The sequence below is a fragment of the Vulpes vulpes genome, chromosome 8 (genome assembly GCF_048418805.1).
Source record: "Vulpes vulpes isolate BD-2025 chromosome 8, VulVul3, whole genome shotgun sequence".
In the NCBI taxonomy this organism is placed as follows: Eukaryota; Metazoa; Chordata; class Mammalia; order Carnivora; family Canidae; genus Vulpes; species Vulpes vulpes.
In genome coordinates this window covers 58,330,097-58,354,320 of record NC_132787.1, presented here as the reverse complement: position 1 = coordinate 58,354,320, position 24,224 = coordinate 58,330,097, and the positions used below count along the sequence as shown (strand labels likewise).

The 24,224-nt window shown below is 43.5% G+C and overlaps 1 protein-coding gene and 1 long non-coding RNA gene across 7 annotated transcripts in view; one reads left to right on the top strand and one right to left on the bottom strand.

The window, feature by feature from the left end:
- Positions 1-32: 32 nt before the first annotated feature.
- On the bottom strand, positions 33-4,202 carry LOC140599975 (uncharacterized). The gene is made up of 3 exons (XR_012003066.1): positions 2,427-4,202; positions 855-950; positions 33-117 (listed from the first exon to the last, which is right to left on the bottom strand). It is a non-coding gene; the product is annotated as an uncharacterized lncRNA (long non-coding RNA).
- Positions 4,203-4,742: 540 nt separating this feature from the next.
- Positions 4,743-24,224, top strand: part of SLC22A15 (solute carrier family 22 member 15) — a 90,073-nt gene continuing 70,591 nt past the window's right edge. For 5 of the 6 annotated variants that reach the window (XR_012003065.1, XR_012003063.1, XR_012003064.1 and 2 more), the window contains exons 1-2: positions 4,763-4,897; positions 21,761-21,973. Coding sequence is in view for 3 of the 6 variants with exons in the window: in XM_072766799.1 (XP_072622900.1) it covers positions 4,811-4,897; positions 21,761-21,973 (300 nt within the window). In the remaining 3 variants the exon portion in view is untranslated. Of the gene's footprint in view, positions 4,898-21,760; positions 21,974-24,224 lie in introns of all 6 variants that reach the window. The other variant, XM_072766800.1, reaches the window with a different exon arrangement.

Here is a 24,224-nt window from a genome sequence, read left to right as displayed (position 1 = left end):
CACCTCTACCAACCTACCCCACCCTCCGCGTTCCCTACCTCAGTTAATAGTACCTCCGTTTTCTCAGTCATCAAGGTCAGAAATACAGGCGTCATTCCTGATTTCCCTCTCTTTTGCCTGTGCAAAATGCAGTCACTATCAATTTTTGAAATTTTACTTTAAATTTTTTTTTTAATTATTTATTTATGATAGTCACAGAGAGAGAGAGAGAGAGGCAGAGACACAGGCAGAGGGAGAAGCAGGCTCCATGCACCGGGAGCCCGATGTGGGACTCGATCCCGGGTGTCCAGGATTGCGCCCTGGGCCAAAGGCAGGGCCTAACTGCTGCGCCACCCAGGGATCCCTGAAATTTTACTTTAAATCTGACTTCACTTCTCCATTTCTATTATTACTGTTCCGGCTTGAGCCCTCAGGTCCTCATTGGTTTTTGCCTGGATCATTACAGCAGTGTTTCAACTGGTATTACATGCTCTTAACACTGCTGTCAAATCATCTTTTAAAAATCATACCACTCCAGCTTAAAACACTTCAGTGGTTCCCCATTCCTTGTGGGAGAAAGTTTAAGCTCCTTAGCACTGCATGCATACCTGGCCTCTATCAACCCATCAGGCCTCATTTCTGACAATCCACAGGTTGCACTTTCCGCTCTCATACTAGCCAACTGCTTTTAGCATATATGTCTGATGTAAGATGAATTAATATATAAATTTTTAGGAAGTAAGATGAAATACCCAAATTTCTACTCAACAATTTATTAATTTAGCCATATATCATACGAATATATAATGTTTTCATTCCCCATACATCATGATGTCAAAGAAAATTTTCAAGAGTTAAAAATATGACTCCCTTACCAATAGAGAATGAACCCATGTCAAAGATTTTAATTGATGAAAGAACCAGTATTATGGTAAAGCTGGTGCCAAGAGCAGTTGAGAAACTGGTAATTTCTAGGAAAAAAAAAAAAAGCATGTTAAAATAGGATTTCTAGATTTGTACAAAACAAATGAATGTTTTTATAGGGTAATGAAATAATAGATTATCTTTTCTATCGAACATAATCATTTACATCTCCACTGAACAGAAATCTACAAACTTATATGGAGCTGCACAGTATCTAGAATCCAACTTGTAGTAAATACAAAGTTAAATGGAGATAAATTCTCTTACAGAATTAACTAATCCTGGGATACCTGGGTCGCTCAGTAATTGAGTATCTGCCTTCCGTGTCTACCTTCTGCTCAGGGCCTGATCCTGGGGTACCGGATACAGTCCAGCATTGGGCTCCCCACAGGGAGTCTGCTTCTCCCTCTGCTTGTGTCTCTGCCTCTTTGTGTCTTTCATGAATAAATAAAATCTTTTAAAAAAATCAAATAATCCTAGGGTGGGCCTGTTAAACAATGCTTCATTACTACATTGAAAGGATACATAGTCCTCCTCTTGCTTTCTTATTATTTCCAAGTGCAGGTTAATTTTTCTTAACAACAGTTAAGCTTTTTTTTTTTTTTTTTTAAGATTTTATTTATTTATTCATGAGAGACACAGAGAGAGGCAGAGACCCAGGCAGAGGGAGAAGCAGGCTCCATGCAGGGAGCCTGATGTGGGACTTGATCCCTGAATTGGGATCATGCCCTGAGCCAAAGGCAGATGCTCAACAACTGAGCCACCCAGGCATCCCAACAGTTAAGTTTTTTAAATAAAACATTTCACATGAATTTTCTCCACCAATGTTTTATTTATTTTTTATTTTTTAAAAAATTATTTATTTATTTATTAGATATATATATAGAGAGAGAGAGAGGCAGAGACACAGGCAGAGGGAGAAGCAGGCTCCATGCAGGGAGCCCGACGTGGGACTCGATCCCGGGTCTCCAGGATCCCGCCCTGGACCAAAAGTGGCGCCAAACTGCTGAGCCACCCGGGCTGCCCTCCACCAATGTTTTAGCACCACATCAGTAATTTCTTGAGTCACCTTATGAAATATTCTGGAATATAACATCTTTATGTCCTCCTATGTTTTCTCAGATAAAGCATTCTTAGAATTGTTGGGGAGAAAACATTTTCCTCTTACCATTTGAGGTTCTTTGGCTCGTTTAATAATAACAAAGCTACATTAACAGGAGAAAAACATTTAATTTCATGCATACAGGGAATATGATATCCAAGGACAAGTGGGGCACTTGAGGCCTATATGCTATCCTGAAATAAGGAATGGAATAGGGGCTTGGAGTAAAAGGTGAAGGGTGATTCATAGGACAGTAAGAAGAGCAGATAGTTGGTAATTACGTTTGTCTTGCCATTCAGATAAGTCTTTCAGATAAAAAAAAGTTATCTCTTAGTAATCATTCTCTTTCTGGGTTAGGCCTCCTATCTAAATTCTTTTAGGTAACTTAAGGAGAAAAAAATGTTTCTTGAGTCCGCTGTACCTCTATGGCCTTCTGCTAAAAATAGTCAACATGCTGAAGTGACACATTTTGGGGAAACTTGTTCTGTATACCTTCAGAATCTTGTGTAGGTAGGTTCCTATAAGTTTGAAAAGAGAATAGGTGTATTAAGTACATATGAACATTAGAGAAGAGTGTGTAGTTATGTAGATGCTAATAATATAAGAGTAACTACCAAAATAATAATTAATAATAATAATAATAATGCAATCTGTAGGTCCCCAAAAGACCAAAAAGAGAAGGGCAGGATAAAAATGGCTTTTGGAGCCCAACAGATGGCCAAAAAGGAAAAGAAGGAAAAAGATGGCAAACAGAAAACAAAATGAAATGGTAGAAATAATTCTAAATATATCACTCACAATAAATATAAATGGATTTAATTCACATGTTAAAAGATAAAGACTATCAAATTGGATGGACAAAAAGATCCTCCTTCCATAACTATGCCTAGAACATAATGAACACAAAGGTATGAAAATAAAGATTACAAGGAAAATAATACCAAAAGAATCTCTGATGCAGCAATATTAACATTAGACAAAATAAAAATCAAGACAAAAAGCATTAAAAGGGAAAAGAAGTATTTGATCATGATAAAAGAAATGATTCAATTGGTAATTTTACAAACCTACAAAAATAAAAAGAACGTGATAAAAACTGCATAATGATAAACATTTTGGAAGATTTTGACACAATTATTAAAAACTGATATATCCAGTGGAAACAAACATTACTTGAATACAATTAACAAGCTTGATCTAATATATAGAGAACCTTACACCCAAACAAATGGAGAATATTTGCTATACATTCAGTCCATTTTTCTAAAATGACCGCATACTTGGTCCCAAGAAACCTCAAATATCCAAGATTTAATATCATCTCTGTTCCCAAAACATTTAAATATTTAAAGTACCATTCAAAAATAAAAGGATGGTTAAAAACAGCAATAACATTTAACTTGGAAAAAGAAAGAAAGAAAAGAGAGAAGAGGAAAGCAAGCAAGCAAGCAAGCAAGCCTTAACAAACAGTTCATTGGTTTAAAGAGGACATTATGTCATGGAATATTTCAAACTAAAGGCAACAAAAGCCACATGACCAAAGTTGTAGGACAGAGCAAGGAGAAATGCATAGCCTGAAATGTAATTATTCTTTAAAAAGTAGAATGAAAAGCAATTAAGCTAAACTTTCAAGTCATGTAGCTAATAAAACAATCACACAGTAATAAAAGTAAGGAGGAATTCACATAATCCATAACATAGAAAGCAAAGAAACACAGGAGAAAAACCACAAAATAAAAATGGGTCTTTAAGAAAAAAAGAGAAACCTCTAGCACGACTGGTACGAGTGAAGAATAAACAATATTAACAATGAAAAATACGGCATAAACAGAGAGAGAGCATGATTTTATAAACCCTAAGAGAACAAGATGAACAAGTTTATCACAAACCAAAAAAAGTAATTTAAGAACGGAAAGTCATAAAAATGTGTGCAATCTATCTCCATAATGAAGGGGATCACCCTGCAAAGGAAGCCAATCCAGACGGCTTAAAGGAGGGTTTCACCACACGTGCACCCCCTGCGAAGCGCTGTGAGCTTACGGCCAGACGCAGACGGGGGCAGGCAGGTGGGAAGAAAAGAAAACCGTGGGCCTGCCTCGGTCTCCTAGATGTGAGAGCCTGAACAAAACATTCTTGGTCCCGTCGTCAGGGCCTGGACCGGGCAACACTGGGCGGCTCGGGAGGCGCGGAACGAGGGGACCCGTTCCTGGGCGCGGCCCCCCTCCCCCCCTCCTGCCCGGCAGATGCCGGGTCCTGCACCCCGCGCGGCGCCCCCTCCTGCCCCGCCTCCACCCGCGCTCTCCCGCAGTTCCTTTGCCCCCGGGCAGACTTCTCCTCGCAACTGAATCTGGCGGCTTTGCGAGGACTTCTGACCCGTGACCCCCACCGAGCTAGCACCGCGAGGGCGGCGCAGGAACGCGGGCCAGCGCTCTCCTCCCGAGGCTCTAGCACGGCCCCCCACGCCGAACCGCCGCCAGGTCGCCCCGCCTTGCGCCCCGCCCCAAGCAGGGCCGGGGTCTCCATCCGCGGGATGCCGCAGCCCCAGCGCACTCCCGCTGGCCTCGCCCGGACCCACGGCCCCGCCGGGAAGCCCCGCGGTCCGGGCGGCGGCGGCAGCGCCCCGCCCCCGCGCCCGCGCCCGCCCCCGCCCCTTCCCCTTCCCGCGCTCGCTCCGGCTCCGCGCTCGCCCCTCCCCGCCCCTCCCCGCCCCGGCCCCCGCCGCCGCGCCCGCGCCCGCGCCCGCTCCGCGCCGCGCCGCCGGGGCCGAGCCGGGGCCGAGCCGGGGCCGAGCCGGGGCCTCCAGCCATGGAGGTGGAGGAGGCGTTCCAGGCGGTGGGGGAGATGGGCATCTACCAGATGTACTTGTGCTTCCTGCTGGCGGTGCTGCTGCAGGTGAGTGCCCCGCCCCCGCCCCCGCCCCCGCCCCCGCGGACCCCCGCCGCAGGCGCGCAAACCCCGGGGGCCCCAGCCCCCCGCCCCCCGCGCGAGCGCCCCGGGGGCCGCAGCGAGCCGAGGTCGCCGGCGGGCCTGGCCTGCGAGCCTGCCCCCTTGGGCGGTTCCGCCCGGGGCCCCCACCCCGCCACCCCGCCACCCCGCCACCCCGCGCGGGGGAAGGAGCGGGGGAGCCGTGCTTCAGCCTCGTAGCCGGAGGACAAACGGAGCCCATTTCCCCGGTTACCTGCGAGACGCGGGGAGTGCGCCAGGGGGTTGTCCTCACCTGTGGCTCCGGTCACCTTGGAATCCGGGGCCCTGGGAGAGCCCGGCCCCATCCCGAGCGGCCTCCCTCACGTCTGGGGCTCTGCTCACCGTCTTTTCCTGGATTCCAGGGGGCTTCCTGTTCCAGATGCTTTCCGTGAAGAGGCTTTATTTCCCTCGGGTGGAAGTTCTGCTGGGTCATTCTGCCCAGAGGCCAGCCTCGGGCCGAGACTTTTACAAGCCGAATAAGGCCGTCTACGACGTGGGCTTGTAAAATAGAATCGTGTCTTGGTTGCACAGAATTCTCAGACTGCTTGCCCACCCCAGCTTAAAAATGTAGGTTTTAGAATGCTCAAGGTCACGATAGATAGACTTTGCCAGGCAGGAGTTACTCCTCCTTTGCCAGCTTGAATGGGCCACTGAGCATCAGTTACTTCTCCCGATACTGTAAAGGCGTTTCATTCACCCATTCTTTACTGGTATCTACTGTGAGTGAGTCCTTGTACCACCCCTTCATTCAACACCTGTTTAGTGAGTGCCTACTATGTGCTTAGCAGGGGCTACAGTGGTGGACAAAGCAAAGCCCCTTTCTCTTGAAGCTTATCTTCTGGGGGGTTGGGGGGGGAGGAGGCAGGCAGGCAGTTAAACGAGTACAATGAACCTGCAATGATAATTATCCTGGGGAAAGTATAGGGAAGTCATGAGTCTAACCGCCACTCCAACCAGTTGCTTAAATCTCACGTAAGGCAACTGCTCAACAGGAAGATGGGGGTGGGGAAATGTACAGGCTGTCTTACTGATTACTTTTTCCACTAAAATATTTGCAAGTTCAGCCGATTTTGTCACCAGCCAGAAAAGCTATTCGAATGATGGACTGATAGAGGTTGTCAGTCCTTTTTCTAGCAAAGCCAGTTGTTAGTTCACAAATTTGCATATTCTGAAGTTCCTTTATGTTCGTTGTTTCAGCTTTAAATGTAATTTTCATGTGGGGAAAAAGTATTTCCTAAGTCACAAAAGAGTGACAGAATTGTATCCGTGATGCCTGATGTTCATTTATAATACGTTTTCTTTGGGAAAATTCTTTTTCTTTCCTCTTCTAACCAAGCATCCCAGAAATATGACTCCTTTTCTGAACAGTGCCACCTCCCATCCCTGTACTCCACCTGCTGTCATTATCTTCTTACAGGCCTAGACAGGTATCCACGCACAGAGAAGTTTATCTTGAGGGAGTGCCGCCTTGGAAGAGCCACTGATCTGAGTTCAGGACCTGTTGTTTCCGTTGCTTACTCTTCTTTATGATTGACCCAGTTGGTTAGTGTTTATTTTATTATTTTTTTAATCTTTTTTTTTTTTAAGATTTTTATTTATCTATTCATGAGAGACAGAGAGAGAGAGAGAGGCAGAGACACAGGCAGAGGGAGAAGCAGGCTCCATGCCAGGAGCCCGACGCAGGACTCGACCCCCGTCCTCCAGGATCACACCCTGGGCTAAAGGCAGGTGCTAAACCGCTGAGCCACCCCGGCTGCCCTGGTTAGTGTTTAGTAGCAAAGAGCTCTAAGCCTGTGACTGACTGTCCACTGATGCCTGCCTGACATGTGGTCAGTCTTTGCCATCAAAGAAGAACTAGATCTTTTTTTAAATTTTAAATTATTTTTTTTATTGGAGTTCAATTTGCCAACATATAGCATATCACCCAGTGCTCATCCCATCAAGTGCCCCCCTCAGTGCCCATCACCCAGTCACCCCAGCCCCCCGCCCACCTCCCCTTCCACTATCCCTGTTAGTTTCCCAGGGTTAGGAGTCAAAGAATCAGATCTTAAGAGTGTTGGGGGACACCTGGGTGGCTCAGTGGTTGAGTGTCTGCCTTTGGCTCAGGGCATGATCCCGGGGTCCTGGAATTGAGTCTTGCATCGGGCTCCCCGCAGGGAGCCTGCTTCTCCCTCTGCCGGTGTCTCTGCCTCTCTCTCTCTGTGTCTTTCATGAATAAATGGATAAAATCTTAAAAAAAAAAAAAGCTTTGGGAATAAGTGATGTTTATTTTGTAGGTGTGGGCTGGGAGGCACCCTGTAGCTCTATCTATCCCAACAGGGTAGATGGGTCCATCCAGACAGAAGTGAATCCTTCATAGTGGTACCTGTTTATGAGGACTTAACCACCCCATTGAGATACATGACTCAGGTGGTCCTGAGGTCGCCCATAGCTATCCTGGATATGACAGTGACATCACCAAAGATCTCTCTACCAAGTCTGTTGTTGGAGATGGTTTCAGCTAGGCTCCGCCTGTGGAGTGGTAGTCCTGGGAGCCTTATTACACAGTTGTAAAACGATGCTTTCATTATTTTGTGGAGGTTACTTCTTCCAACAGAGGAAAAAGTAAGAAGTCCTATTCAGGGTAGGCTCAGGTGGAAGTTGATGTTTGCTTTAAAACCCAAAGCCCTGGAGTGCCTGCTGGCTCAGTTGGTGGAACCTTGATCTTGGTGTTGTGAATTCGAGCCCCATATTGGGTATAGAGGTGACTTAAAAAAATTTGAAGATGAAACCCAAAGCCCTGGTGTACCGTTGCCCAAGGAACGAACAGACCACCTGCGCAGCAGCAGTGCCAGGGAGAGGGAGCCCTGCCAGGGAGCCCTGCACATTGTAGATGGGATTGCCAGAGAGAGGGGTCAGCCAGACAGGGAGCCTCTGCTACAGCAGGAGCCTTTTCTGCATCTGTGGTTTGGTAATGACTAACCCCAGCTGAGAAACACAAAACTAGAGAGACAGAGATAGCAGGTTTTATATCCTTTCCTTTATTTCCTTCTGGGGCCATTATTATTTTTAATTAAAGGTTTTAACTGCCTTTACTTCAGACATATCCCAAGTTCAAACTAAAAGAACAAAACCTGAGGACGCCTGAGTGGCTCAGTGGTTGTGCACCTGCCTTGGGCTCAGGGTGTGATCTGAGGGTCCAGGATCGAGTCCTGCATTGGTATCCCCTTGAGGAGCCTGCTTCTCCCTCTGCCTGTGTCTCTGCCTTTCTCTGTGTCTCTCATGAACAAATAAAATCTTCAAAAAATAAAAATAAAAAATCAAAAGCACAAAACCACATTACAAAGCCAACTCTCAGGGTCTTTAGGTTAACTGTTTTCACGGATTATTGATACCATCTTGGAGCTCATCAAAAGTTACCTCAATATCCAGTTTCCTTCAGCTAGGAGACTTAACATTCACACTCTTTGTAAACACAATCTTTGAAATCTCTATAGTGGTCAGCTTTCAGATACATGAGGAACAGATGTAGATTTTGTAGAGGTCTCTTTATGTGATGCAGATGCCTCTGATAATAGTGATAATGTGGTTTGAAAGTACATAAGCAAAAATCTAAAGGAAAAAATAAGTGCCTTATGTAAAAATAGTCTTATGAACAAGCGGTAGCGTTTACAGTTTTGCAGTTAGTGAAATTCTCACTCTCCAGAAATGTGTGCCTTCCCTTGGGTAAGAGCTATTTGTGGTATTTAAATATGAATTATTCTGTGTACTTTGTTTCTATTTCCTGACAGTGATTCAGGGTTGACACCATCATCATTATTTGATGTTTGTGTATGTGTGTGTTTGTTTGCCAGGCTGTCTGGAGGAGGAGTGTTGGAATACAATTCTTTGTTTTTGGATCCCTTTAGACACAGAGTGAACATGGATCCTACTTCTTTGTTCTAAGCTATAGACTCCAGCTCCTTCATTTTCCTAGGGACCACGAATCACAGATTGTAGTATAATTTGCACAGGGCCTAAAACATCCATTAGCAAACAAGAACCTGTAACCCGTAACAAGCATTAGTTTCACCAGCAAAATTGTGATGTCACTGTGAACCAGAGCTTGAGGTATGTATGGTCCTCAGGTGTCCTGATGTGCATTATTTTAATAGAAACTCTTAATAACCCCAACCTTATTTATCAGATCCAGTGCATTCAAGTCATTTACGCAATAAATACCTTCTTTAGGAGGTCGAATGATTGACCAGGTAGTGTGCAGAAGAGGAGAGTGCATTAGTCAACATGTGAAAAGATGTTTACCTTCGGTAGTCATCTGGGACAGGTGTATTAAAGGACTATGAAATATCATTTCACACTTATTAGATTAGCAAACATTAAATAGTCTAACAGTACAGGTGTGATGAAGATGAGGAGAAGCGGGGACTAGCAGTTTAGAGAACAATTTGGCACTAACAGAATTAAAACCCAGCATTGGACTCCTAGTGTACATCATCCCGCTGTCTCTTGAACATGTGCATAATGCACATCCAGGATGTTTATTGCAGCACCATTTGTAATAACAAAAGTTAGTAGCCACCTGAATGACTCTCAAAAAGGGAGCAGATAATTAAAATGTGGTAGAAATTTGATAGAATATAACAGTTGAAGTAAATGAACCAAATCTATAAATAGCCACAGGAATGAATTTTTAAAACACGATGTTAAATGAAAAACAAAACAAAAAAACAGCCAGCGTGATGTGTACAATGTGATACTTAGCTCTTCATAAAAATTTGTAAAAACATAGGAAACAATCCCACATTTGATTTATGAATGTAAATGGACATTGTAGAAGTATAAACACATGGAGTGGAAGGCTCCATGCTCAATTCAAAAGGTTGGTTACCTCCAGGGGATGAAGGGACAGGTTGGGACTAGAAAGGCTATCAACGAGATTTGCTCTGTATTCGTAATACTGTATTTTAAAAATCGGAAGCAAATATAATAAAAGAAACCAGTTAATTGTGTGGGTGGGTTGATGAATTTTATTTTGTTTTGCTTCTCTGTTAAGTTTTGAAAAACAAAAATGTTTAGAAAAGAAGATGTCCATACTTAGAAGAAAATTCACCGTATGGGAATACCCGTCCACTCTCCCATTGCTGTTCCTTTAACCAGTTAGCCTTGGAAATTGCGGTCAGTGAATTTCACAGTTAGGAGCTTGGGGTCGAGGGAGTTTTGTTCAGGGAGCTTTACTAAACTCTATATAGAGCACTGTCACAACGAATGTCTCCTGCCTGCTTGCATCTGCCTCCGTGTCTTAATCTCCCCAGGAGATGCGTGGAAAGACTTCCTTTGGTGAGATAGCTCTAAGGTGGTCCCAACCCCTCCACCCTAAGCAAGGTCCTACAGGAAACATTAGTGAAGACCTCTCCGTGTTAGTCATTAGGACCAGTCCTTGTGCCTCAAGGGATTCTCTGTCAGCACCACCAGGCGTTCAGCCGGGATGAGAACTTGTGGCTTCATCAGTTAGAGCTGCTCTATCCTGACTCCAAGAACATAGAGCATCCACCATGGTTTGCAGCTAGTTTGAGCAAGTTTTATGCTGCCCTACCCTCAGATGTAGTACTCTCTGCCCTCAGACTGTGGCCGTGATTTGGGGTGATAAACCGGGGACCCTTTGCTCGTGTTCTTCCATCACTTTAGGTGAATGGGGCACCATAGTTCAGAGAGACCAGAGCTACACTTGGCCCCAGTCTGTCCTCAGGAAAGCTGTTGTCTATAGACAGACACTGCCCCCTGGTGTAAAGCAGATGAAGTTGCAGACCAGATTTCCATCTAGGGCGGTTATGGAAATAAATGGAGCCTCCAGGAGCTTTAAGGAAGCTCCTCTGAGCCTCGAGCCTCGGGCATCTCAAGAATTGGAATACGCCTTGGAAAGCAAAGCTCAACACCTCTGCAGCGCCCACATCCCAGCAGCATGCCTGCCAGGGCCACCCACAGCACAGCTGCTTAACATGTGCCCTGACACAGAAGGTATTACCTTAATAAGACAGTACACACACACACACACACACACACACACAGGTCATTAAAATTGTGAAGACAGTAAGACCACCAGACTGGAATGCTGTGACCCTCTGCTGTGAGATGGCTGAGGGCGTCTCTGTAGATAGGTCTCAGTCATTACTGTGCTCTAGGAAATGGCTGGACCATGAGTGTCTAATTAATTTGTTTTGCAAGTTCAGAATTTCTTAAAGTTGCCCAATGCCCAGCAGTTGGTTGGCATTGTGTCAGTGTCACCTTGAGGTCTGCAGAATATGAGCTTGATTCATCCACACAGTCAGAGGCTGCCTTAGGAGGGAGAGCCAGCAAATCCCAAGACACAGGAATCTCGTCTCTGGTTTCCTTAACCAAATATTCAGGCAGAAACAGACATCTGCACTTATGGGAATCATGTGATGCTCATCAAGTCATATACAGTGATTTGTACAAAAAAAGGAAAATATAGAAAAAAGGAAAAAAAACCCACCAGAACTTGGACCACCCAGACATGAAACATGCTCCCATTTCAGTGGATTGCCTTCTAGACTTTTTATTATACAAATGTGTACATTTGTCTTTTTTTGTGTGTAAATTTGTATCCTAATCTGATTTTTGTCTCTCAGTGGTATTGTGAATGCCTTACTGTGCTCATAAATGAACAACCACATATTTTCTAATGGCTGTAGTGTGGTGTTCCAACGTATGGCTGTACTATAATTTGCTTATTCTGTTCTCTCTTGTTGCAAATGTAGGCTTGTTGGTTCCTCTTTTTCACAGCTCTGAAACCCATGCACTTGGGGGTAGTCTTCTCCTACTTGGGTGTTGACTACACTTCCTAAGCTCAGATTTCTCTTGACTCCATTGCTCCCTTTCTCCCCAGATGTTCTTTCTTTCAACTTTATGGGTGGTATAGAAATGTCAACTTCCTAAATACCCCTTCCTTTTACTTCAGAATTTTTATTCTGAAATTTTTGTTCTGAATGCTCACCTAGCATTATAGTTTTCCACAACGTCCAAGAAGAAGACATCTCTACCCTCCTTCCAGGGATATTCTCTGACCTTTTTCTTGATTCTATATTACTCCATTTCATTAGTCATTTCTAATCTAATCTTTTTGTTTTAAAGATTTTATTTATTTATTCATGAGAGACACACACAGAGTGAGGCAGAGACTCAGGCAGAGGGAGAAGAAGGCTCCATGCAGGGAGCCCGATGTGGGACTCGATCCCAGGACTCCAGGATCATGCTCTGGGCCAAAGGCAGGCGTTAAACTGCTGAGCCACCCAGGGATCTCTGTTTTTTTTTTAATTTAAATTTTGTTAGTTAACCTACAGGGCAGCATTGGTTTCTGGAGTAGGATTCTGGGATTCATCACTTACACACAACACCCGGTGCTCATCACAAGTGCCCTCTCGTCATTTCTCATTTTTTGTCTTTCTGCATGACATGATGTCCCAAAGAATGGCTTGCGTGGTAGGTTTAGGGGTATATGGAAATAGTATTAAATTGCATCAGCTAATAAAGTGACAGGGTTATTCCCTCTTTAGTTCTTCCTTAATCTGCCTTTTATCTAAGAGGAAAGTCTTGTTTGGTGCTAGCACTTTTCAATACATTTGCAAATATTTCTGTCTGAGCAAAGGGAATGGATTAGAAGTAAGGCTTAAAGAAAGCTCAGACCTTTCTGAGCTTTCTGAGCAGAAAACATTACCCTGTTGGAATTTAATAACTTTATTCTGGTTTTAATTTATTTACTATACCTTTTCATTTAAAACTTCTTTTTTAAGTTCTGAAACATTTCAAACAAAATACAGGAAATAATGTCATAAACATACGTATATCTACTTCCAGATTTGATAAGTGCTAATGTATCATGTTTGTTCAAGGTGGTGTCAGTCACAGTTCAGCCAGAGAGGCAGGAAGCAGAACTCCTGGGATGGGGACACATGTAGGTGTATATAAATGTGTTTATCATATATATTTGTATATATTATTATGCATGTAGTCAATGAATTATTACAGAAATTTGACCATATGCAATTGGGGGAGCTGGCTAAACAGTCCCTGTGAAGTTGCTGTCTTTGTGTCTGATGTTAGAGCTTGAGTCTGCAGGGAAGGCAGTCTGGAAGGGAAACTGACCTGGAAGCCATCAGAATTGACTGGAAACTGTGTCATTCTCACTGCCTTCAGCCTTGATGAAGCACCTGCCTTTCATTGTGGAACTCAATGCACACCTAGCCCAGGAGTCAGAGATGCTGAGGGAGGGTCCAGGGGATTGTGGCTCAACTGCAGGCTCAGCTGCCCTGTTCCACCAACAAAGTGAACCAACAAAGAAGTGGCAGTGTATGGGAGGCACAGAAGCACCTGCCCCAACCTTCTGAGCATAAAAAGCAAGAATGGCTGCTCCTTTGCTTTCACTCCTCCCCCCAGATCTTGCTTGAAAATATCTCCTGTGGCTCACCTTTTTTTTTTTTTAAAGATTATTTATTTGTGAGAGAGAGAGAGAGAGCAAGCGAGAGAGAGCGCAAGAGAGCCAGAGAGCACAAGTGGGGGGAATGGCAGAGGGAGAAGGAGAAACAGGCTCCCTGCTGAGCAGGGAGCCCCATGTGGGGCTCAATCCCAGGACCCTGAAATGACCCGAGCCAAAGGCAGATGCTTAACTGACTGAGCCACCCAGGTGCCCCTCTTGTGTCCTACCTTACATAAAAACATACTAGGCAACACTTGGGATTATGACATGGTGTTTATATTTGTAGTTCTGTTTGACTGGTCATATCTCTATTGGTATAAAATTGTATTTCCCTGCAAATTTGCTTAAGTTAAAAATTTTTAATTGAATTTATAAATGACATATCTGATAAAGGCTTAGTATCCAAAATATATAAAAAACTTCTAAAACTCAACACCCCGAAAATGAATAATCCAATTAAAAAATGGGCAAAATTGCAGCCTGTGTGGCTCAGCAGTTTAGCGCCTTTGGCCCAGGCGTGATCCTGGAGACCCAGGATCGAGTCCCACGTCGGGCTCCATGCATGGGGTTGGCTTCTCCCTCTGTGTCTCTGCCTCTTTCTCTCTGTGTGTCTCTCATGAATAAATAAATAAAATCATTAAAAAAAATGGGCAGAAGACATGAATAGACATTTTTCCAAAGAAAACTTACAGATGGCCAACAGACACATGAAAAGATGTTCAATATCACTGCTCATCAGGGAAATGCAAATCAAAACCACAATGAGATACTACCTCACACCTGTCAGAATAGCTAAAATCAACAACACAAGTAATAACAGGTGTTGGCAGGGATATGGAGAAAGGGGAACCCTCTTGCACTGTTGGTGGGAATGCTACTGGTGTAGCCATTCTGGAGAACAGTATGGAGTTTCCTCAAAATTTTGAAATTGGAACTACCCTACAATCCAGCAATCGCACTACCAGGTATTTGCCTGAAGGATACAAACATGCTAATTCAAAAGGACACAGCCCCCCAGTGTTTATAGCAGCGTTATCTACATTAGCCAAATCATAGAAACAACCAAGTGTCCATCAATTGATGACTGTATAAAGAAGATGTGGTGTGTGTGTATACACACAATGGAATATTACCCATAAAAATGAAATCTAATAATTTGCAATGACATGAATGGAGCTGGAGAGTATGTTAAGCAAAATAAATCAGTAAGAGAAAGACAAATACCATATAATTTCACTCATGTGAAATTTAAGAAACAAAACAAATGAGCAAAGGGAAAAAAAAGAGAGGCAAACCAAGAAAGAGACTCTAAACTCTAAGGAACACACTGATGGTTTATTTGTGTGAGAGAGAGAGAGAGCAAGCGAGAGAGGAGGGGAGAGGATGGGGGATGGGTGAAATAGATGATGGGGATTAAGGAGTGCACTTGTCAGGGTAAGTACTGAGTAATGTATGGAAATGTAGAATCCCTATATTATACACCTGAAACTAATATTACACTGTATGTTAACTGACTGGAATTTATTTTTTTTAAAGATTTTATTTATTTATTTGAGAGAGAAGAACACAAATGGGGGAGAGGGAGAAGCAGATTTCCCGCTGAGCAGGGAGCCCAATGTGGGACTCTATCCCAGGACCCTGGGATCATGCCCTGAGCCAAAGACAGCTACAATTGAGCTACCCAGGTGCCCCAACTAACTGGAATTTAAATAAAATTAAAAGACTGTTAAGTAAATAATAGAAAATAGAAAATGGGTACATAAAACTCTTGCAAGGGGGTAACCAGATGTCTGAAATTTGGGAAAAACTGAGTGAGCCCTGTAATACTTCTTCAGAGAACACTAAAAATACATTCTTTGCTTTCCTGACTCCGATTGTCTTTTTTGTTTTTGGGGGGTTTTTTGGCCTAATAACCCCTTACAAGTCTTTTACTTCCTAGCTCGGGTGTCAAGCAAGCTTTTCTTTATTCTCCCAGTTGGAATTCCCATTCACTTTCTTTGTGTTCTCATTAACCTCATTTCTACCATGGCTAATACCGCGTTTGTCAAAATCGGCCTTGTGTTTGCAGCTTTGTGCATATTTGTTGTCCTCAGTTGAATGTATTTGCCTAGAAGGAAGTAATTGTTTCTTATCCATCCTTGTTATCACCTGAGGCTCATAATATAATGTGTTGTAAAGTGTTGGTACTCACTACAATTTTTTAAGAATGAAGCAGAAGTAACAGAAGGAAGATGGTCAGGTGGTGGTATTCCCATTTTATTTGAGAGAAAAGATTGAGAGGGAGGGAAAAACAGATGCAGATTAAATCACTGTTTACCCAAATGCTTAATTTGTCCAAAGTCTTAATTAGTGGTTGGAACCAGGATTAGGTCCTGGAATTACTAGGTTGTCATCCATCATCATCTATTTTTCCCCCTACACCATTCTGTAAGGAAGTAGTTAACAAAATGTATCCTAGGCTGTTATGTATACAGTGGTATGTTGGGTTAACTTGGAAGGATAGAGAAATGTAAGTTAGGGTTTCTTTCCTTCAAGATATGAGAAATCATTAACAAATTAGAATTTCACTATATCTACAATGTGCAGAATAATAGTTCCCCTGTAAATAGTGCAGCCACCCAATGGATGCTTTGTAAATTAAGAAAGGAGCCATTGGTGTCGTCAGGAATGGCTTGTTGAAGATTTCAGAGGGACTGAGCTTAAGCTGAACTTTGGAGCTTGGGTTTAAAGAGAAATGGGAAGGTCGTTTCAGATGGAAAACCATAAAATTGGAAAAAACATGTAGAAGAGAGAGTGGCCTGTACCCTTGCCCACACAAAGTGTGGTCCAGACCAGCAGCCTTTCACTCATGAGAACTTGCTAGAGATGTGGCACTGGGTCTCCCCCAGGCTGTGGGATCAGAAAAGTTTGGGAAGCACTGATAGATACCATTTGTAAGGGGCTGTACAGTTTATGGTTGGGTGAAGAAACATCCCATTTGACATCCCGAATAGGTTAATTAGATCCCAATGAATTAGATCAAGAGGTGGACTACTAGCATTCAATCTCACTGAAAGAAAACATGAAGTTTGGAGAGGTTTTGATTTGCTGTAAGTTTACTAGAGCTGAGGTTCTGAGGAATAGAGATTCCATGTACTTTTTATACCATGTGATAAAAAGTCACATTTGGGGATTTAAGTAGGCTAGGACAGAAAGCTTGAATGCAGATTGGGTGGCAGTTGGATCGTACAGTGGAGATCCGGAATGTTAGGGCATTTGTCACTTACTCATTAATAGGTTTTGGCCAGAAGAGCTTCATGAGGAGCATCTCAGGGAGACCAATCTGATGGCATTATGTGGATGAATTAGAGTCAGGAAGAAGCTGGACTAGAGACATCACTAATTCAGAGGCAATAACTGAATATATTTTTTAAAGATTTTATTTATTTGACAGAGAGCACATGTGTATGTGAGCACTAGCTGGGGGGAGCAGCAGGCTCTCCCATGAGCAGGGAGCCCAACTCAGGGCTTGATCCCAGGACCCCAGGATCATGACCTGAGCCAAAGGCAGACTCTTAGCCCACTGAGCCACTCAGGTGCCCCAATAACTAAATATTTTAAATTTTAAAAAAGTGGTATTGGTAAGTCACCCAACAAATATTTATTGAATACCCAATTTGTGCTGGGCCCTGGGCGCTTGGTCCTGTAGTTCCTGTTGTGCTCATGTAATGCTACTGGTTGAGTCAATTATATAACTGAGTCGGAAGTGGTGCAGAAAAGACCCAACAGTAATGACAATAAAGTCATCTTTGATTTTTCCCGTTTTTTTTTTTTTTTTTTTTTCCTTTCTCTGAGGGAATCTCTGGCCTTGAAGTCTGGTGACTCCCATTCTCATCCTGGTTTTGCTATTATCCTACATGTCCTTGGATGATTCACCTAATTGTTCTGTTGCCCATTTTTCCTACTGAAAACATCAGCGTCATACTTACCATGACTTCACAGCACAAGGTATTGTGATGAGATAATTTATTGGGGGTATTTTTGGTTTCCGGAGCATTACATTATAATGCCATTGACATAAAATCATTTTTGAAACCTTCACTTTCTGCAACTTCAAAAATTTCAGTCCCCTAGTGCATTTTTGTCACTTTTCTTATCATAATGATATTGAGAGGGGGGAAAATGTAGCCATCTGTGGCACTTGTTCTTTCCGGGAGGTAGTGTTGAAGAAGATAATGGTCTCTTTGCGATGTTGGCCTCACTCCGAAAGAGCGCGGGTGGTGGTTTCTGATTGTGGCTTTAAGGCCCATCTGCTGATGGATGTGGTCATTAGACAAGAATATGTGGGTGAGTGTGTGCGTGGTAACTGGTAATAGCAGAGACATGATGGAGAGTATTTGGACTCCGGGGAGAAAAGCGTGTGTGTGTGTGTGTGTGTGTGTGTGTGTGTGTGCATGAGGGTGGGGTGGGCCCTGGGAACATTGTGAGGGGTGGAAGGAGGGCAGAGAAGATGAGAAGGTCCAAGTGCTCACTGAGGCTACAGGTTGCTATGAATAATACTGATTAGGTTTCATTGCTCCCTTCTGTGAATTCGAGTATGGATCAGCACCACCTCTTTGTTTCTGAACTGCTTTCTTTTTTTTTAATTTTTAAATTTAAAATTGTAATTCCACCAGAGTTAACATATAGTGTTATATCAGTTTCAGGTGTACAATACAGCGATTCAACACTTTTTTTTTTTTACATCTCCCAGTGCTCGTCACAGCAGGTTCCCTTGGAAATCCCCATCATCTGTTTCACCCCGCCCTTCCCTCTGTTGACTGTCCTTGTGTTCTCTGCAGTTGAGTCTGTTTCTTGTTTGTCTCCCTCTTTTTTTTTCTTTGCTCATTTGTTTTCTTTCTTAAATTCCAAATAGGAGGGGATCCCTGGGTGGCGCAGCGGTTTAGCACCTGCCTTTGGCCCAGGGCACGATCCTGGAGACCCAGGATCGAATCCCACGTCGGGCTCCTGGTGCATGGAGCCTGCTTCTCCCTCTGCCTGTGTCTCTGCCTCTCTGTCTCTCTCACTGTGTGCCTATCATAAATTAAAAAAAAAAAAATTCCACATAGGAAATGACATCGTATGGTATTTGTCTTTCTCTGACTTATTTTGCTTTAGCATATGCTTTCTGGCTCTGTCCATGTCCATCCTATTTTATGGCTAAGTAAGACTCCATTGTGTGTCTGTGTGTGTGTGTGTATCTCACATCTTTATCCATTCGTCAGTCAGTGGATACCTGCCTGCTTCCATAGTTTGGCTAATGTAGATAATGCTGCTATAAACATTGAGATGCATGTATTTTCAGACCTACTTTCTTTATTTCTTTCTTTCTTTCTTTCTTTCTTTCTTTTTTTTTTTTTTTTTAAGATTTTATTTATTTATTCATGGGAGACACAGAGAAAGGCAGAGACACAGGCAGAGGGAGAAGCAGGTTCCATGCAGGGAGGCTGATGTGGAACTTGATCCCAGGACCCTGGGATCATGCCATGAGCCAAAGGCAGATGCCCAACCACTGAACCACCCAGAGGTCCCTCAGACCTACTTTCTACACATTGTAGCTATTGCTGAGAATGGTATTTCCCATGAGGAAACACACCTCAGATTAGAGGACCCTTTGAGCATTTCTTTTCTTACCTAGACTATTGCTTATCTTAGAACAATCCAGATAAAAATATGATGTGTTAACATATTTGCAGCAAGTACTTTGAACAATGCCTGGCACATAACTAGCATTAAAGAAATGTTTGCTGTTGTTATTAGCATTGGATCCTGGTCATTTATTCATTCATTCACTTGTTGAGTGTGTACTATCATGTATCTAGAAGGTGAAGTGTTTGCTTTGGAAGCCCAGGGCTGGATCATACAAAGATCCTGTCTTCAGGGACAGAATGTTCCAATAGGAAAAAATAAGATGAGCAAACACATAAATATAATGGAGTGAAGGAAAGGATATGTCTCTAAGAAAAGTCTAGGATGGTGCTTTTGAGGGGTGAGCAGAAGCAGGAGAGGGCTTCTGGAGGGTCGGAGAGAAGGGTGGGTGGGAGGAAGGGAAAGGTTCAGAGACTCTGCTGGACCCTGCAAAGTGCTTTCCAGGTGAAGTGAATGGTAGGAACAAAAGCAGAAAATAGCATAGAGAGAAAATAGAGAGAACAAAAATAGTTTGTTTTGCCTGATTGAAGGCTGTGTTTTGAACATGTGTTTTGCCTCATCTCCAGCATTCCCTTGCCCCATAATTTTTCACTTCTTTACCCATCAGTTAAGTTCAGCAGATTGTAAGAAGGAGGGGAAGTTGCTAAAACCATGCAAAGGGCTTTGCAATTCTAGTGGCTGCTAAATGTGCTATCTGTGCTTGTAATTATTAAGGTTTTTATTTTTATAAACTGCCTCCTGTTCTAAAACTTCCTTGATAGTATGCAAATGGAGGCCAGGAAGCAATATAAATCCAGAAACATGATTTCCTTTGTATTCTACAATAAATCACCCACGCAGACTGACCCTCGAGAGGCCCACCATCATTCGCCTCAAAATAGACAGGGGCTGCCTTACATCCTCGCAGCCTTTCCCTGAATGCAAGAATCACACACCTTGGGTTTTACATTAGCTTTCTGCTCTGACAAATACAATGTCACGACTTCTTTTCTCTTTCCTTGACAGTAATTCTGTCATCTGCCTGTGATAAATCATTTTGCCTTTGGTGTTTTAGCTTATCCACCCAACAACTGAATATGCCCCTATGGAGTGTGGTGGAAGAGGCTCTAGGTTCACCAATAGTGGGGGGTGGGGGGACTGTTGAAGCTGTTGGCAAGTCGCCAACTCTTTGTTCCTCAGTCAGTGCATCCATCCAGTGGGGCTGTTACTGTATGCTGTGGAGAAATCACAGCTTTGTATTTTGGAAACACTTATCTGCTTAAAGGTATTTTAAGATACCAGGTTTGTGGTTAATAGGGATAATTTCTAAAAATAAGATTATCTCATTTAGTGAAATAATTTGCCCTGGAACAGACAAATTCTGTGTTTTCCTAATTCATCTGCAGCTTGAAATCATCATCCAACAATGAGAACTTATATAAATGGAAATTCCTGGCATAAAAAGGCTGCAGAGGGCGCAACAGCTTATAAACCCAATTGTGAATCACTATCAGGCCCAGAACAATCAGAAGCAAGTGGCATATGTGCTTAATAAAATTTTGTGAATGATTTTTTTTTTTTTTTTTTTTTTTTTTTTGCTGTGGGAGTGCAACAATGTTTAGATTGAACAATGATTAAGTAGAGCTAAGGGTTATAAAGTGAGTATCCATTACTGGGATTTTGAATTTCTTTACATTTTGTAAGTTGTATACTGTTTTTAAAATAGTACCTACTCAGGACGCCTGGATGGCTCAGTGGTTGAGCGTCTGTCTGCCTTTGTCGCAGGGAGGGATCCTAGGGTCTAGGTTCGAGTCCCACATCGGGTTCCCTGCATGGAGCCTGCTTCTCCCCCAGCCTGTGTCTCTGCCTCTCTCTCTGTGTCTCTTATAAATAAATAAAATCTTTAAAAATAAAATAAAATAGTATCTACTCAAGTACATATTATGATTACCTGCTTTAATAAAGTATTTTCGTTGGTGCTCACTCTCCTTATATATATGATCTATCTATCTTTGTATATGTTGTCTCTGTGTTTTTTTCTGTTTATGCTCTGTATACTCTTATGCTCTCTATATATACATTGTATATACTCTCTTCTCTATATGCATATACTCTCTATATGTTTCTTTACTATGTATATATATGTGTGTGTGTGTATATATATGTGTGTATGTATATATATATATTTTTCTCTATATATATGCTGTTTTCTGAGACATTTATGTCACAGTTGGTTTTGTTTAGATTGTGAAGTCAAAGCCAAGATACTCTTGGGCTCTTGTGCCTGCTTACCTGAAAGGAGGGTATAGTGTTGAGGGGAAATAGCTGGAATGTCAGTCTTCCAAACCAGAGCCGGTAGTATCCCCCCACACACACCTTCTCCAGGGTTGAACCAGCTGTGTGCTGTTTCCTGAGCATCAGAGGTATCTCAAATGTAGAAGAAAATTCCCTCCGCCGCCCCGAAAAAGCCTAGGGTGCTTTACAAGTAAGATCGCTGATGACTCTGTCGGTGGTAGATTGGGAAGCTTCCTTTTCATGTTTCTCTCCTTCGCTTCTGACCCGTCTCATTTCTGTGGCTCCTAGAAACACAAAAGGCGGGAGACTGGCCTCGTGAGGCCCGCAAGCCTGCTGATTGTGATTCCAGCGGCGATGGCTCTGTGTGTTTGCTCCTTCAGCTCTATGTGGCCACGGAGGCCATCCTGATCGCGCTGGTGGGGGCCACGCCGTCGTACCGCTGGGACCTGGCCGAGCTCCTGCCCAACCAGAGCCACGGCAACCTGTCAGCAGGTGACGACCGCGCCCTGGGGCACTGGCTGCTGACGGCCAACGGCAGCGAGGTCCGCAAGCACGTGCACTTCAGCAGCAGCTTCACGTCCATTGCCTCCGAGGTAACAGCAGAGGGGGGTGCTTGGGGGGGATGGCAAAACAAAGGCAGGCCCTTCTGACGGCCAGAGGAGCGCTTCTCCCCGTCCACACGGAACTGTTTCCTGTGCTGGTGTTTCAGATGTCAGCCACATCTTCAGATGCTGTCTAGTGACTTTGAGAGTTCAAGGAGGATGTCCTGTGAGAACACATCCTCTTTCCTTCGGGCCTTACCAAACTGGTGAGATGAAGTAAGATGCCAACTCCAGCAGAGCCGCATGCCCGTTATAGTTCCCTTGAAAAAGTGAATCCAAACTTGCATATTTTTTTCCCTTACCTACCCCCAAGTTAACAAGGTCAAGAGAGGGAGATGCTATGGCCATGTACAACACCTGCAGCCCCGTGTGTTGGGCCAGTCCCATGTGGAGGCCATGTGGGGCCCGGGGATGGTACAGCACAGGATGCACATGGCACGGCCTCGTGGGGGCAGGAGGCTCTATGTTCAGGGCAGGCTTTGTGGTCGATATGGTTCTGCTGAGGAAGTGCCTGCTGAGGCAGCCTGAGGTAAAAGGTAAGGATGGTGCATGCTGAGGCAGCTTGAGGTAAAACAAGCTGAAGGTAGATCATCTGGTAAAGAAAAGCCTTGGGCTAAGAGGGTCAGGGCTCTTGCTCAGGTGGCAAGCATGTGTTTTGGTTGTTAAAAAGTTGGAAATACCCAGTTCTTTGCGTGCTTCCAACAAGCTGCCCGTTTGCCTGCTGCCACCAGGGCCCAGGCCTTGGAATCACGGAGCCAGTAACTATGAGATTGATGCCTGGTGTGCAGGGAGCCTCCACAACCCTCTCCAGCAGTTAGTGTGGACTGCCATGCTAGTTAGCTCCCCCCATATCCATTTGGCTGCTCCCCTGAGGGCTACCAGAGGGCTTGCCAGATGTCCATCCTCTTCTCTGTGTGCATGTGCGTCTTGTGTGTGTGTGCCTGCACCATGGCATCAGCTGTCTTACCTATTGTTGATTATTTTCATTATCACCGTTTGAGTGGGACGTGCTGCAAACAAGAGACATGAAGGCAGTATTTGCCTGGCTTTCTTAAGAGTTTCCATTCGAAGGAATAATTACTGGATTGATTTTTCGAGCAACTGCCCAGGTGGTATATTTCTATTTGACAACAGTCCAGTCATGTCGCCCCACACTCAGGACCTCCAGTGATTCTCCCACTGGACACAGGAAGCTGTGAAACCCATTCCATACCAGGTGGTGCATTCAAGACCCTTTACCCTCTACAGCTTGGTCCAGCCCTATCTGTACTTCCCTCTGCTACCTCTGTCCCACACAGGCCCTGAGCACTTGGCCCACCGGTCATCTTGGTAGGTGACTAACCTTGGCATGCCCTCACCTCACCCTTGTGTCCACCTGGTGATACACTAACCTACCCTCTATGGCTCACCTTGACTGTCTTCTTCCCTGGAAAGTCCTTCCCAATCTACTCCCCTGAAGAAGTAAATATGCTTGTTTCCACCCCACTAATGTCTTATTTGCACTCATGTTACATACTTTAGTTTGTGGTTCAACTCTATTTTTTAAGTCCTTTGAGGTCAGAAACCATGATTTGGTTATCTTTTTATCTCTGGGCCTATTGGAACACTACCATCATCACAAGTACTAACCAAGTACCACCACCAATAATCTATTGAAATAGCAAGTGACATTGTGGAATGGTGACTCCATGCCAGGCATTGTGATAGTTTACAGTACTGAACTCATTTGTTTTGTATTATTTATTTTTTATTTATTGTATATTTTTTTATTGGAGTTCAGTTTGCCAACATATAGCATAATACCTAGTTAACTTTCAAAATGATTTTGTGAGATAACATTATTTTCCCCATTTTACAGATGAAGAAATGGAGACTTCTTGAGGTCAGGTCATCTTATAGGGGCAAAGTTAGATTTGAACCCAGATATGTCTTAACTCAGGGGCCTATGCTCTTAATTATTGTACGTTTTGGGAACCTATCCAATCCAAGTTGGTATGCACATTTCCTAGTTCCTTTTGATAGGTAATAGTAGCCAAAGAGCTTAAATTTTTCAAAATTTGAAGTAATTTCAAAGTAATGGAATTTTTAAGACTCATGCAGAGAATACCCTTATATCCTATAATTTCATTTATCATTACCATCTCAATTTTTAAAAAATATTTTATTTATTTATTCCTGAGAGATGCACAGAAAGAGGCAGAGACACAGGGAGAGGGAGAAGCAGGCTCCCTGCGGGTAGCCC